Here is a 16717-nt window from a genome sequence, read left to right on the forward strand (position 1 = left end):
GTTACAAAAGAAAGAAATATGTATTTCTTTTCTTATGACTGATATAAAATGCAATATGTATACCACCTGGGATAGAAAAGTACATGCCAAGCTAGAATTATTTTTAAACATATAAGTATTTCCATGCAATTTGAGCCATTTGTTGTACACCTACTATATACCATAAACCACACCAGGTGCTGCCAGGACACAAATAAGAAAAAGATTTAATCCTTATCCCAAAGGAGCTTTTAGTATAATAGAAGGCATATCTATCATCCGTTGCCACAGTAAAGCTGTGTAACAAATCACCCTGAAGCTTAGTGGCTTAAAAGAGTTGGTTTTTCTAGCTCAGGCATCTGCATTTCATCTAGGCGTTGGTTCAATCAAGGTGGACTGGACTGAGCTTGGCTCTGAACTGCAAGTTGAGGCCAGTTCTGTCTATAGAACTGTCTATAGAACTATAGAATACTGTAGTTCTGTCATCCTAAGAGTATTCATTCACCCACCAGCCCTGCTCTTCTCATGGTAATAGCAGACAATGAAGAATTCAAGGCCAACTACACCCATGGCTTTCCTCTAACACTCACTCATTGTCGCTCCCCCTCTTCGTGGAGGAACGACACTAAACCCCGCCTAGGCTTCATATCCGAGTCACGGCACCATTATGTCGCTTCCCCTCTTCGTGGAGGAACGACACAGGACCCTGCGCTGTTCTTTCGTCTGCTTGGCCCTTCCCGGGTTTGCTGCTGGTTCTTCCCGGGTTGGCTGCTGGTCCTTCCCGGGTTTGCTGCTGGTCCTTCCCGGGTTGGCTACCGTCCCTTCCACCTGCCACATTCCCCACTTCTGCGGGGGAGCGGCACACCGCCGGCCGGCTCTCTCGGGGGCTGCACAGGTGTTCCTCTTAGATGTTCCTGGTGCATGTTGTCTCTCTCCTCCTTTATAGTCCTCTTCCGCCAATCCCAACTCAGCTGCCCACACGCCGAGTACGCTGCTCTCCTCCAATCAGGAGCAGGATCAGCTCCTGGAGGTCATCACTCAAGTTGGCAAGAGGCAGCTGCGTAGAAGCTGTTTCCTCCTCTCCCAGCGCCATATTGTGGGAGAGCAGATGCATAGAATAAGTCTTAATTCCAGTAACTTAGTCTAGTCCGAGTTGCTCCCCACAACTCATTAAGGCAAGTCACACGGCGATGCCCCACACCACTAGACTGAGATTCATACTTCATACTCTACCTAGGGAGAACTGTGATGTTACTTGACAGTGGACCTGAGGGTATAGACAAGGGCACACATTTGAGAATAATAATACATTTAATCATATTATAAAAAGATAAATTAATAAAAAATCTGTATAAAAGAAAGATATTTTTTGAAAAGGAATAGATGTTATCTGAAGGACACCAGGAAAATATTCTTAGAGCTGTTAGCATTTGCACTCAGTCATAAAAGGTTTTTGTGTTTCAAGAAGCAAACACGGGGTAGGGGAGCATGGCAATATCTCGAAATGCTCCATAAAAGAAGTGTGGAGAGGTATCAGTCATTTGAAGAGTTAGTTTATAAAGAACTAAAGAAAAAAAATCACATCCATGGAAAAAATTGATCTTTCTTATACAAAATTGCAAATGGATACTCAGCAGAGGTGTCCTCATATCAGAATTCTAGTTCCATGTTACTGTGCAAAGATGATACGGTATGACTTCATTCCAGGACATGAAATATTCTACAAGGGTAGCGTTTTTCTTTAGGTCTTTAGGATTATAACTAGAGCTGGGAATTATTTAAAAATTACCTAGTTAAAATGGCTTATTTTAGAGATAAAGAAATTTGAATTTTGGAAGTATGTTCTCTATCTTTCTTACTCTCTCCATTATATATAAAATCTATGAATATACTTGTGTATTTATAGAGCAAATTTATCTATGAAAGTAGATAAATTTCTTCCTGAACAAATCTATATGTGTAAAATCTTTGTATATAATATATAAATATATTATAGAGAGAGACACTAACCTTTGTCTCATGTATTGAGACAGCGAGAGAGAGGAAATGTGCATACTTCATGAATGAATCTAATAAAGAAGCTTTAATACTTTATAAACTTAAAGACTGCTTGTCTCCTTATCAAGTGATCCTCCTGGTTCCAAAAACTGAATATGATTCAAGTGCCAGTGGAGGTTGTTAATAAGATATTCAAGAACTGGCAATACTGCTGGAAGTACTTGGGGTGACAGAGGAAGTGGGTGGCCCCCCTACCTGGGGCACTGTTCAGCAAATATAAAGGGTCCAGAAGCTGGGGGACAGCAGAGGGGCGGGGGTCTCACAACAAGCACTCCCCACACCCACTTACGAGGCTTCCTGTCTTCTGTAACTCATCGCCGTCGTTGGTAAATAAAACATAACCCTCCACCTCACTACCCCACCACTAGAAAAAGATCCGTTTCTGTATCTTATATGGAAGGTTTCTCCCAGAATAGAAACGACGAAACTTGGAAGTTGTGCCCTTTTAAGTGGACACTATTAATGCAGACTGGAAGTCAGCACACTATGGCGCGAGGGGATTTGTGGCAGTGGCCTCTCCAGCTAGTCTGCTTTCATAAAACCAGTTTTACTGACAGAGCCACGTGCCTGCCTTTACACGTGGTTTATGGCAGCACCTGCACCGCTGTGGCAGCTTTGGCTCAATGCAGAGGAGACAGAGCCCACACAGTCGGCAAAGCTTCAGATATTTAATATCTGGCCCCGTGCATGACATTTTGCTCACCCTGGCGTGAGTTGTAGGGAACTTGCTGGGTTATGGGGATCAGGTGACACTTGCTCATGCACCTGCGTATGGGGAGGACCTCAGCAGGAGTCTGCCTGGGAGGAGGCCATGGGTGGAATGAGGGTGCTGCCCCCTGTGACGGGCCTCTCTCCTCTTCCTGCCCAGGGCTCTGCCAAGGTCACCATCCTAACCTGTGCTCTCTGTCCTTTGCCAGACTCCGACCTGAGCATGCGCACACTGAGCACGCCCAGCCCAGCTCTGATATGTCCACCGACTCTGCCAGGATTTCAGAATGGAAGAGGCTCGTCCACCTCCTCGTCCTCCGTCACCGGGGAGACAGTGGCCATGGTCCACTCCCCGCCGCCGACCCGCCTCACGCACCCACTCATCCGGCTGGCATCGCGGCCGCAGAAGGAGCAGGCCAGCATCGACCGGCTCCCGGACCAGTGCATGGTGCACGTCTTCTCCTTCCTGCCCACCAACCAGCTGTGCCGGTGCGCGCGCGTCTGCCGCCGCTGGTACAACCTGGCCTGGGACCCGCGCCTCTGGAGGACTATCCGCCTGACGGGCGAGACCATCCACGTGGACCGCGCCCTCAAAGTGCTGACCCGCAGGCTGTGCCAGGACACCCCCAACGTCTGTCTCATGCTGGAAACCGTGACTGTCAGTGGCTGCAAGCGGCTCACAGACCGCGGCCTTTACACCATCGCTCAGTGCTGCCCCGAACTGAGGCGACTGGAAGTCTCGGGCTGTTACAACATCTCCAACGAGGCCGTCTTCGACGTGGTGTCTCTCTGCCCCAACCTGGAGCACCTGGATGTGTCAGGTATTTAAATGGAGAGTGATCCCAGCCGTGGGCCTTCCCAATGCACCACCCCAAAGCAGTAGAGACGTTGCCTCCCCCAGAGGGCCCCTTTCTTGCTGACCATTAAAGAGAGAGGCTGGGCGTTAGCTCGCTGTCCCTGAGCATCTCTCTCCATGGAAGGCTGACATCAGGAGCCAGAAATATCCTTTTCATCAAGCCATGTCAGCTCCTACCTGGCCGTTCAGGTCAGAATGACTTTGAAAAGTGTCGTCATTCTTTGCAATTCTCAGTTGTTTCAGAGAAAACATAGATAATGGGGACCAAATATCTAAGTGACAATAAATAGGAACCTAGTAGGTAACTCAGACACAGTCAAGTTGGAAACTACCCTCTGTCCACCTGTTACTGGTCTACAGAGCCTGACAGCAGTTTCTGAGCAGTGACAGTGACACCGTGTGTGTCTGTGCTGTCAACCTGACCGTGCCTGCTGTGGACGATGAAGCACTCATCTGTGGGCTGACCTCACCATGGCCATTTTGCAGATATTAGGAGCAATCTGTCTTAGGCAAAGTATCTCCTTTTGTTTCAGCCCCATCCTCTCTGTTGAGTTAATTTGGTATCTTCTGTTAAGCAAAATTCTCCATGACTTAGTGCAAGGGCATGAGCTGTTGCATCCAAACTTTAGTCCTGTCTCAAAATGGAAGGAAATCCCAACATGGCCACTTCATTTGAAAACGCGTCTGAGGCAGGAAGAATTAAAGCCCAGACTGACACTTTGGCGCCAGACAGGAATCCAGCAGCACTAGCAGCCTTTCTTTATCTCATCTGTGCACAGTCAAAAGGCGAGCACTGGAGAGGCTGAGTCGTGTAAGATGCAGCAGGGAGTTAAAGAAATGATCAGCATGAGCCGCAGCCTCTGGGAGTGTTGGGGAGGGCACGAAGTAGAAACCATGATGACGGGCGAATAAACAGAATTTGGGATTTACAAGCATCTGAGGTGAATGATGCCCTCCTACAGAATCTGAGGTCAAGCCGGCGTCTCACTTGCTCTCGCTTTCCAAAGCTGACATCTGAGAATATTTCAGACGCAGTCCATTATTTTTTGCAGATCCTTTCTCTTGCTGGAAAGCAGATCACGGCTCCTCTCCTTCAGCTGGCTTCAGGACAAAGCCGTAGTAATCGTGTGTGCAGTTAGTCATGAGCAGCCGCTGGCATGAAGAAGTAGGAAACCAAGGGGATTCTTACATTTTTCCTCTGAGGAATTCTGGAAAGAAAGCATTATGATGTGGTAGAAATGAGTTTCAAAACATTGTGATTTGGAACAATTCACAGCTTTTTCTGGATGTGTTTCCTCATTAGTAAAAAAAAATTAAAAAGCAAAGAACTGTACTCTTTAGCATTCTAAGAGCCTAAGCATTTTATAAACAACTCATTTTAATGTATTCATCAGCTTAGGAAATAATTCATGTTTGGAATCCCCATCTTTACCAGGGGGACTCTGAGTTATTTGTGTCCTCTTTTTGGAGTCATTTTGAAATTCAGAAATCTAGAAGGCACTTTTGGTATTTGGAATGGAAATTCTGAGGCTGCAAGCCTGAGTAATCTCACTTGACTCCTTGACTGGCCATTACTAAGCCTCTATATCAACTTAATGAGTTTGCAGATTCAAATGTATTTGTGTAGTATATCTCTCAGCCACCCTGTGATCTGTATACACAGAGACTGAAACAAGGGGACTCTGTAGCTTGTCCACAGATCACAGAATCCCAGATTCAGGTAAATGGATTTGAGAGACTCCTCAGTTCATAGGATTTGTCATGAGCACCTCCTACCAGCACCCTCTAATTCTAAGGGAGTGAGAAGTGTTATGCTGATACCACTAGAGGCCAGAGGACTACCAAAGTTGCTTTCACTCTCCTTGCTCTCCTTTGTTTCACTACTGGTCCCTGATAGAAGCTACCTCCTCAGTGGTAGTAAACTTGACTTTCGAAGACTCATCACTGGCTTGGAACTTAATTTTACCAGAGGGCAGGAATGTGCCTATCCCACCTCAGCAATGAGGAATACACCTAAGTTGAAAGCTGTCTGTTCAAGTCATTGAAAATCACTACAACTAGCTGTATGCAGTCTTTTATCATTATCACAAATTACCTTTTATTAATAGTGTTTTTAATCATCAATGGGATACATTGAAACTAAACAACTTTCAAAATATAAAATAGTATAGTTGCTTTTAACGAAATAGCTTCAAACAGATCCTCTCCAACTAGAGATCTAGGAGTCAACCTTGCTTTCATGCCTCAGATTTTGTACCCAACCATGCGAATTCTGTCCTGGTGATTCTTCTTCCCCATCACCTTGACCCCATCCTCTCCCTTCTTCACAAGCCATTCTCTTCAGAGCCACCTCAAACCACTTCCTCAGGAATTTTTCCAAACCACAAATCTTAACCTTCACTTTCCCATGTAGGATCTCCATTTGCTCCCCATGTCCTACAGGAAAAATTCAAGTTCTCAGCAGAGCACACAGCCCCTTATAATATGACCTTTCCAAGCTCAAAGCTCATCCCTTTGCTGTGTGTACTTGATGCTCCTTTTTATGGAACCGTCTGCATCTACCCATACACATCACATATGTGTATGCAGTGATGTGTGGGTGCCTCTGTGGCTTGTATGCCACTCCCTCTTTTATCTTTGACCATCCCAACAACTCTTTGAACAGATGTCTCACCACCCAAATCCTGGATATAGTTTTCCTACCTCACTCCTGGTGAGCTAAGTGGATCTGCCTTATGACTGCACAGGTGGAGCATCACTGGAGTTTGTAATTGGATACTTGTCTATTTCCAAATTCCTTTCTCTCAGCCCATTATAAGTTTTATATGGGAATATCTTATTTTTATGCTTGTTTTTTAGGAGAAATTTCATTTTTAATTTTCATTTGTTTTCATTTTATTTGAAAGCTAGAGAATCAAACAGAGACATTTCAACTGCTGGTTCAATCCCTAAATGCCCACAACAACCAGAGCTGAACCCTGCCAAAGCCAGAAGGCTGGAACTCCATCTGGGTCTTTTCCTGGGTTGAAGCGGTATAGCCGGGACTGGAAACAGGCACTCCAACATGGCAGCAAGTGTCCAAATTGGTAATATAACCAATGTGCTAAATGCCTGCCCCATATTTTTGAATTTTGATATTATAATTAAGTGAAAACAGGAGGGTCAAAGCCATTATAAGTGACCATCATGGCCTCTGAAGTTTCCCTCAAAGTTATCATTGGCTGATATTCTAAGCCAGCATTTAGTAAGCTGAAATGCAATATTTAAATTCCCTCGCTAGTAAAAATGAGGTGGCTGGAAGGATTAACTGAGTTAATACATTAAGTCATCACATGCATACCCTGCTGAGAACCATGTGGTAAGCACTCAATCAAGCCCAGCTGTTGTTGCTGTATCATCATGGTTACTAACAGGCTTGCAAGCCAGTAGTTGTTCTTTATGCCCTTGGCCACTGTACACTCCACAGGTATGACTCCAGCAATGAATGGATGTGGTACTGAGGAACAGGTCTGTGAACGCTGAATGAAATCTGAAATTAACTGAAGAAACCCCACAGATTGTGTTCTGCCTTCTACTGACCATCTCCCATTGAATAATACTCATCTGCTTTATCATACATGTTAACACAGGTCCAGGATCTGATCCCAACAGAACATTCTTGTCTTAGTTTCCATCAAATCCTTTCAGACACCCTAAGTTCCACCCCATGGGCACTTGCCACCCCCCATGGACTTTCTCCATATTTTTTCCTTTCAGGTTTGTCTCAATAATATCTCATTACTTGGGCTCCACCTACATGTATCCTTATTCTTTTCATTCCACATATACATATGCAATTTTTTGTCCCTTTTAAGGATCCCCTTGGAAATCACACAGAGGAATCTGAAATGAGGCACTTCAAAGACTTCCAAGTCTCCAGTGAGGCCACTACTGCTTGCACACTCACTGCAATTACCCTCTCTGTCTAGTTCATCATCCGAGCCATTCCTTAAGCTCCTCTCCTATAATTAAAGCGTCAGCTACAAGTGAAGAAATGTATCTCCATTCTTGGTGTGCAGGTCAGCTAATTTCACTGAATCAGCAATGTCTCATCTATGAAAAATGAAGGATAGAGGTGGGTGTTTGGCTGAGTGGTTAAGAAACCAGTTGGAAGGCTGGGTGATGCAATGCAGTGTGTAAAGCCACCACTTGGAAAACTCCCATCCCATAGCATGGCTACTCATATTCTGATCCAGCTCTCTGCTAATGCTCCTGGGATTCAACAGATGTATCTCAAGTACTTGAGTGACACCTCAAGTGCTTGAGTTCCTGCCACCCATGTGGGAGACACTGATGGAGTTCCTGGCTCCTGGCTTCACCCTAGAGCCTCAGCTGTTGTGGGCATTTGGAGAGTGAACCAACAAATGGAGGATATTTCCCTCTCTCTCTCTTTCTGCCATTTAAAGAAAGAAAGAAAGCAATTTTGTTTCTAAAAGATGCCAGTTAGATGCCCTCATCCCATAGTAGAGTGCCTGTGTTCAATACCTGGCCCCACTCCTGACTCCAGCTTCCTGCTAATGCGCACACCCTGGTGATAGTTGAAGTCATTTGCTTTCCTGACACCAATGTGGACAATCTGGATTGAGTTCCTTGTTCCTAGCTTCGGCACCAGCTGTGGGCCTCAGAAGGTATTTGGGGGATAAACCTTAAGATAGAATCCCCTTCTCTCTCTCTGCCCCTCAATATGTACATACTTATATTAAATGGGGATTAAATTGGATGATTTCTAGTAGTCTATGTCTGTAATGTCTAAAATAATACAAGGTTATCAAAATGATTTGCTGAATCTGTGCTAAAGAAATATTTCATTCAATTTGTAACTCAATGTCAAAGCCAAGGCTTAAATTTCCTTACACCAAATACAATATCTTTCATGGCATGCAAGGGATTTTGCTATATATTAAATAATAAACAGATAAAAGTAACTCAATCCAGGAGTTGAGAATCAAAAGCTATCATATGAGCTGGTAACAAAGTACCTTCATGTACATCATAGACTGCTACTATAGTATATAAAGTCAGGATAGGCAAGATTATAGTCAGCCTAGAAAAAAGACCCAAAGCAAATGAAGATTTCAAAACTAAACTTGAGGGGTACAAGCCGTGTTTTACAAAATCATGGAGCCTACCTTTTGCAGTGTGACCAACCCCCAATAAGTTGCATCTCTTTCCCTGAATCATAGTGCATGCTTCACTCCTTCCTAAAATTCTTTGCCTTGGTAGCGTGTGCCTTTTGAGCCTTATTATTCCCAAAACTGAGTTTTATAAGTTCTTTGGGCCACTGCCAGGAGATTGGAGGAAAGTCTCCCGTTGCACTATTGTGCAGCTGCTCAGAAGCCTAGGGTATTGAACTGAATGGCCATGGTACAGAGGTGTTTGAAGTGAGGCACTTGGCTTTAGAACAGCCAGAGGATTCAAGACAAACAGAGAGAAAATGAGAAATAGACACACAATCTATATAATGGGATATATATATATTTCATTCCACTACATATTGTATAATATAGGTGTATTATGTATAATATGTTTATATAATATGTTTATAATACACACATGTATTATAATTGTTTATAGAATACATAGACAATATATATATTTAAATACTATAAAAATACTGCACATATAAATAAATACACACTGCACCAAAAAATGCAATGAAATGTTTCACATGTTATATATAATATAATATAGATAAATTATGTATAATACACAGTAGAGATAAAGTTTATTAATACATATATTTTTAGGAGATTAGAAACTATGTTTTAGAGAGAGACATATCAAGGTATCTTCCTGATCATTAATATCTTTGCCTATAAAATGGATTGTTTTAAGAATCAGGTAAGAAGTTGTTTATAAAAGTATTTGTAAGCTTCATAATTCAAGAGATAAAAATATTAGAATTAACTATAAAATAGCTGTTTTTCAAATGGCAGTATTTCATTCTATGTCAAAGTCTTGAAGAATTTAAATGGTAGAACTGAATATCCCATGTTGCCTTCCCGTGGAAGGCTGTCAACCTCTGTAAGTCACCCATTCATTCCACAGACATTCTGTGAGCACCACCTAGCACAGACACAGCAATGAACAGCCCAAAGTCCTATTGCTCAAGAATTTATATTCCAGAGTGAACAGCAAATAGATAAGTGAGCAAATACATATGCAATGCCACTGAGTGATAAAGAGGGCTGAGAACAAACAAGAGATGGGACTGGAGATTCTAGTATTCTGTATAAATACAAGGTAGTCAGGGAAGAGGTGCTTGGCAAACGGACATTGGTGTTGGAACTAAGAAAGTGAGTTGAACCCAGGGGCTCTATGGAGAACGTCTTTCCAGTGCTCTGAAGCCAGAGACCCCTCGAGGAGTCTAGAAGAGAGGAAGGAGCCATAGGGGTTGGAAGAGTGGCATAGGAGATGAGGGCAGAGAGCACAGGGGTGCAGTTCATCACTGAAGGCCTCATTAGATTCTAGATGTTACATTTGGTGAGACAGATGCCACCAAAGGCATGGTGACAAGATTTGAGTTCCATTTTCTAAGACCCCTGTGGCAGATGTGTTCAAAATGAACCACAGGGCAGAGACCAGTTGATGAGATAGTGCAACAATCCCAGGGACACTGATGGTCTTCCTTGGCCAAGAAGAGGTGAATTGAATTCACATATAATTAGACTAACAGCCACATGCAATTCTTGTAGAGTTTTCAAAGTGCATTCATCGCTATGATCTCTCTGCATCCTCATGTATGTCTGCAGTGGAGGCTTATCAACTATTCATCTCCAGGAGGCAAGTCTTGAGATGCAGAAAAATTAAGCCCCCTGTCTGAGGCCATAAAAAGTATACTGGAACTCAGCATGACTCCCAAATCAGAGTTCTTTCTGTGAAACCAAGGCCGTGCCCACCCTTTCTCTCTCATATCTCAGATCTGTGGATCAAGGAGCCACTAGATCATTGCAGAGTGGGAATGAAACTTTTGAGTTTCTGGACATTTCAGGGCCAAGGCACGAATTTTGCATGCATAGTCTCATTTCTTCTTCATAGTTACCTTGCAAGAAACATGCTCATTCCCATTCTGAAACAAAGAACTTCTCAGAAAGATTGATTTGCCCCACGTTATGTAAGTAATGATAGATCAAGAATTGGAACCTTGATCTTTCTTATTATAGAGCTTGTGAATCCCCTTAAACCAAACAAGCCAAATGGTTAAATAAAGAAATGAACATGGGGGAACTCACTGCTGATTTTCCTTTATGTAGGGGCCAAGACAGACGGTCCAGAGTTGGTACCCAGACTTGGGGGGAGGAATACGAAAGAGTCCTGGCATCCCAGGGCGTCCCCATTCTCTCAAGCTGCTCTGAGCATGTGTTCCATCTCTTTGCATAGGGTGCTCCAAGGTGACCTGCATCAGCTTGACTCGGGAGGCCTCCATTAAACTGTCCCCCTTGCATGGCAAACAGATATCCATTCGCTACCTGGACATGACGGACTGCTTCGTGCTGGAGGACGAAGGCCTGCACACCATCGCTGCGCACTGCACGCAGCTGACCCACCTATACCTGCGCCGCTGCGTCCGCCTCACGGACGAGGGCCTCCGCTACCTGGTGATCTACTGCACCTCCATCAAGGAGCTGAGCGTCAGCGACTGCCGCTTCGTCAGCGACTTTGGCCTGCGGGAGATCGCCAAGCTGGAGTCCCGCCTGCGGTACCTCAGCATCGCCCACTGCGGCCGCATCACCGACGTGGGCATCCGCTATGTGGCCAAGTACTGCAGCAAATTGCGCTACCTCAACGCGAGGGGCTGCGAGGGCATCACGGACCACGGCGTGGAGTACCTCGCCAAGAACTGCACAAAACTCAAGTCTTTGGACATCGGCAAATGCCCTTTGGTCTCCGACACGGGCCTGGAGTGCCTGGCCCTGAACTGCTTCAACCTCAAGCGGCTCAGCCTCAAGTCCTGCGAGAGCATCACCGGCCAGGGCTTGCAGATCGTGGCCGCCAACTGCTTTGACCTCCAGATGCTCAACGTCCAGGACTGCGAGGTGTCCGTGGAGGCCCTGCGGTTTGTCAAACGCCACTGCAAGCGCTGTGTCATCGAGCACACCAACCCTGCCTTTTTCTGAAGGGACAGCTTTCTTGCGTTGTTCTCACACAAACGGGAACCCATCAAAATGTTTGTTAAAAGCAGCCTATGTAAGCACCAACACCCACTTATAACGGCTCTTTCTTCCAGGAAGGTTCTTAGGAATCTGGCTTTTGTGTCTCCTAATTTCTCTTGGGCATCAGAGGTCAAAAAGAAAAGAAAAAGAAAAACCTGGGTGGGGAGACAAATTTTAGTTACAGCAAACAGTGTTTTGGGTCAGATTGATTGTAGGAAGTGTCTCTTGTCATCGAAGATGTACCTTAGCAGGCCAACTACAGTGTCTTCAGAAGTGCACCTTACTCATTGTCCCCCACCAACTCCCAAAATTCCACATTCCCTCTCTGTCACTCCCCACCCCTCCCTTCCAACAGCAGCACAACAGGTGCGCCTGATTTCCTCATTAAATAGCTTGATTGGCCTAAACCACACCGTTTAATCTCACACCAGGAAAATTTGGGATAAAGAAATGCCATAGCATGTGGCATTTGCAAAGCACTTTCCAAACCTTTGTCAAAGGCCCACTGTTCCAAGAAGCACGGTAGAAACATAGACCTACCTTCTTCTCCCAGCTCAGCTGCTAACAGGCTGTGCAAACTTGGCCAAAGCACTTCAGCTTTCTGTGCTTCTGGCATTGAACTTCAGATCAACTAGATGGAGGATTAGCTCATGTCCATTTCAGAACCCATGGAACAGAGGTGGTTGTAAACAGAAGCACCATGATGTGCAGCACACAAACAAGCTTCCTTTTTCAAGAGGTGATTCTCCTGAAAAGGTGGCAGGGGCTCTGAGGAGACTGCAGTACCAATGTCCTTTCACAAAGCTTCCTGCAGGTCCTTCTGCTTCCATCTGAGCCTCCCATGCCCCTGGGAAGTTTCATGGCTGAGCCTATCCCACATTTTCTCATCTGTGCTCCATAGCATGGTTTCTGTGCACAACAGTTTCAGAATCATCTTAGCAAGGCCAGAATGTCTAACCGCCACAAAACCCAGATCTCCCCGTCAATTTGATTTTCTCTGAGTATTTTCAAATAGAAGAAAAGACCCTTAAAATTTTTAATCAACAAGGGAGGCCCAAGGGAACACATGTCCTCCAAAGTTTTTCTAATCTCTCGAAGTACACATGTGGCAGGCATCAGGCACATCTGCCCTGCAGCTGGTCCCAGAGACTCCTTCATTCATTGTCATTCAGATTGCATTTCCACTTTTCTCATCCATTTATTTCTTTATGCATCCAAATTTCAAATCTGTTGGGGTTAAATCCAGATTTGAAGCCTACCGGGGTTAAATTTTTGTTTAATTGTGCAAATTGCCACCTTGTGTGCCTCCCCCACAGCTGTCTGCAAGTTTCCCATCAAAGAATGCCAAGCAGATTTATTTCCAGGTGTAAGTGATGCTCACTCAGAAATGCCAAATGGAAGTGACAACACATTAATAAGGCTGAGATGCCAGTCCAGCAACCAAGCCCTTGAAATAGAACATGAAAATCATTACAAAATACAAATGTTAAGTGGATGGAATTTTAAATGAACCTATTTGGATAGAGAGCTCTTACTAGTCTCATTTGTATGAAATCGGGTGGCCAGAATAAATTCCATTGCTAGTCTTTACAAAATTCAGTTGTCTTGTCTTAGGAAACACATGACTTTTTTCAAATTATTCTCCAGCCATGCCCCCTCCCTCCTTAACAGTTCCCCTAACCCAGCCCAAAACCTCTGTATCTCCAAGACAAGTGTATCCGATTTGTTTCAGACCAAGCAAACACTGTTCGACAACTGCACTCCCACTGTAGGCTCCTGTGCACGCTGTCCTCTGTTGGAAAGGAGGAATTAGAGTGATGATGTGGCATCTGGCCTGGAGGTTTCTTTCATCCATCATGTAAAAACCACAGACTCCTGTCCACTCAACTTCACCATCAGCTTAGATGTGCAATCAAAACTCTGCCATGGAGAAAACCAGTTTGGCTAGGGATAGGATCTAGTGATAGCCACAGAGCTTAGAACCATGAAGGAAGCTGAAGGCAGCATTCCTCTGCTCTGTGACTGGTGATCCTATTGGAAGTTTCAGAATGTGAGAATCACAAAGGACTGTCCTCAGCCCCCAGCACTAGGACATCCAAGTGAGCCACTTGAATGCTCCCAGAAGACATGCGATGGCTCCCTGAACCATTCTGAATATCTTTATTGCCACCACCTGATCACATCACCGAAGCAGTCTTCCAACTATGAGACTAGGCAGATTTTTCACACTGATTGCTCAGCAGATATTGTCTTTCCAACTTTCTCCATTGTTTCCCTGCCCCTCCACTCTCCTCTTCATCCATTCTGCTCTTCCTTGGGGTGTGAATCTGTGACAGAGGTTATTGGGAAACAGCTCAGCAGAATTTTAGAGACCAAGAAAAAAAAAAGCCTCACTAGGAAATGTATCTGTTTTAAAACATTTGCTTCCTTCCTGGCTCTGCTAAATTGAATGCTCATCGTTTTTGTAATTCTAATGTGCAAATCACTGCGTGCTGTATGACTCTAGAAAGCCTTAATTTACTACCACCAAGAAATAAAGCAATATGTTGGTAATCAGGCTCAGCTTCATTTTTCAAACCCTTGCCAGAGGAGAGTGGTGTTCATGGAGGAACATTCAAAAGAGAGCAGGAAACTTGCTATACATTACAAGATGGAGCAGGCAGGGTCACTGCCACTGTGTCCCTTTTAAAGTGGTATCCATGGTTTTGTCATCTGCCTTGGACCAATGACCTTGGCTTAAAATTGTCAGATAAGTAAAAAAAAAAAAAAAAAAAAAAAAGGCAAAAATACAATCACAGTATAGTTAAGGCCTTCAAAGCCTTAACCCAAACTCTTGGTGTCAGGTGCATTTTGAAATTCATCATTTTGCATATTTTAGGAAGTTATCTATCAATGTATGATGAGTTCTCTATCAGACTGAAGGGTAATAATCTTAATCAAATATGCTACTACTTCTGCAGCACTAGATATGACATGCCACACTAAGTAAGGATATTACTGACTTGCACCTGGAAGGAGATTATGGCAATTTGACCTTAAAAGAAAAGTTGTCAGGCAGATGGAAAAAAAAGTGAAAAGTCAAATGCCTACTTCTCATCCAAACCGACCTGAGAAATCAATATGGTGACAAGCAAGTACAGATTGATGAGTGGAGAACTTCATCCTTAGCTGGTGAAAAGTTTTAAGAGATGTTAATTTTAAATGTATTTGTCCTGGAACTTCTCCTCCTGGGCCAGCTGCTTTAGCAATTTTCACATGAACCCATGGAACTGCTAATTGCCTTAAGACATTAATTTGAGGTAACCCCATGAAACTGATGACAAGATCCCACGATAAAGTCAGAAGTGAGTTCAATGCAGTGACCCTGAGATTCATGACTTCTTAATCAAAAATTTGTTCACAGAAAAGTGTTTTCAAGAAGTTTGATATCTAAGAGCATACAGAATGAAAGTGAAAAGATTCAGTATTTTTAAGTGGAAAAGTAATACAATAAAACTACTTCCCATTTTCTAAATTATCACAGAGAGAAGTCATCAATAGTTGGCACTTCTACTTAGTTTAGAGAGCACTCAAGTGGAAGAAATGCTGAACAGACAGACAGTGGAAAGAAGAGAATGAACACTGAGAGATGGGGTAAATATTGAAGTGAAAATGTGCACACAGAGAGGTGAAACAAACTTGATGTTTCTCTTGCATTCTGATGGTTGACTGATTTCTTCTTTTAAGAATAGACACCAAAATTTACTGCAGCAGAGAGAGAGGCAGCCAGGGAGAGAGCGTGCCTGGTCTACAGCAGATGCTGATTTTTTTTTTAATATTTATTTTCAAGAGTTACAGAGAAAAATGGAGAGAGAGAGAGGCCTTCCATCCGCTGGTTCACTCTCCAAATGGCCTCAACAATTGGAGCTGAACCCATCCAAAGTCAGGAGACAGGAGCTTCTTCCAGGTCTCCCACATGAGTGCAGGGGCTCAAGCACTTGGACCATTCTCCACTACTCTCCCAGGTGCATCAGCAGGGAGCTGGATGGGAAGTGGAACAGCTGGGACATGAACTGGCACCCACATGTGATGCAGGCACTGCAGGCCAGGGCTTTAACCAACTGTGCCACAGCACTCCCCACCCCACCCCCACTCCCACAGATGCTGATTCTATACTAGTCACCTGAAGAGCAACTCAGGCAGGTCTCATTACGACCACCACCAATGGGAAAAGCCAATCCCATGCAGTAAGGAATGCTGCCACTGACTCTCAGATTGGTCATACAGTTGCCAAGAATGTACCTGGGATACGATTATTCCTCCTTTTTTTCATACGTGTGCATCTTTATTTCCAAAAGCTGCAAGTCTATCTGGGAGAACCCATTCTACTCCTTGAAGTCAGCAGATGAGGTTGCATTTGAAGCCAGGTGGAATGGAGGAACATCTGCATTTGGGAGCTGAATGGGGCCTGATCCCTTCCTGTCAACAGAAGAGTTGTGGCAGCTCCTGCAGGGCTACCCTAGGAAGTATGCGCATCTGGGATTTAATGGACACTCAAGCAATTTACCTTTAAGCTCTGGATTGTTGTTCAAATGTTAGCAGTGAGCCTCATCCAGGTGTCATGGGGTGGTCGTGAAGGATGATTGAGAAAAATAAAATCCTTGACCTAGATATTTCCAAACTAGTTATTTCTATGTTGTAGAATGTTTGCCTTTGAAATGACTGAGCTACTAACTTTTATTCTGATGAGATCAATATATCCAAATATTGCTTCTAGCCCTGTGATGCTCAGTATATGATGAAGACTAGAAATCTCAGCCTTCCACCAGGAACAGAGAATGCCAAGGAATTGCTGGTCATGTTCTGAAGGAGCAGATGCAACCCTGAGTCCTTCCAGAGTTTGTTATTATATGTCAGATACTATGAAAGACTACAGATGAATAAG

At 44.1% G+C, this 16717-nt stretch overlaps 1 protein-coding gene across 2 annotated transcripts in view; it reads left to right on the forward strand.

Moving 5' to 3' along the window:
* Window positions 1-14346, forward strand: part of FBXL7 (F-box and leucine rich repeat protein 7) — a 441233-nt gene extending 426887 nt beyond the window's left edge. For both annotated transcript variants that reach the window (XM_008262077.4, XM_070056603.1), the window contains 2 exons: window positions 2955-3566; window positions 11021-14346. In XM_008262077.4, the coding sequence (XP_008260299.2) occupies window positions 2955-3566; window positions 11021-11757 (1349 nt within the window). In that variant the 3' untranslated portion in view covers window positions 11758-14346. The remainder of the gene's footprint in view (window positions 1-2954; window positions 3567-11020) is intronic.
* Window positions 14347-16717: the final 2371 nt, after the last annotated feature.

The sequence above is a fragment of the Oryctolagus cuniculus genome, chromosome 14, assembly GCF_051225735.1.
Source record: "Oryctolagus cuniculus isolate XC-2025 breed Fujian yellow rabbit chromosome 14, ASM5122573v1, whole genome shotgun sequence".
In the NCBI taxonomy this organism is placed as follows: Eukaryota; Metazoa; Chordata; class Mammalia; order Lagomorpha; family Leporidae; genus Oryctolagus; species Oryctolagus cuniculus.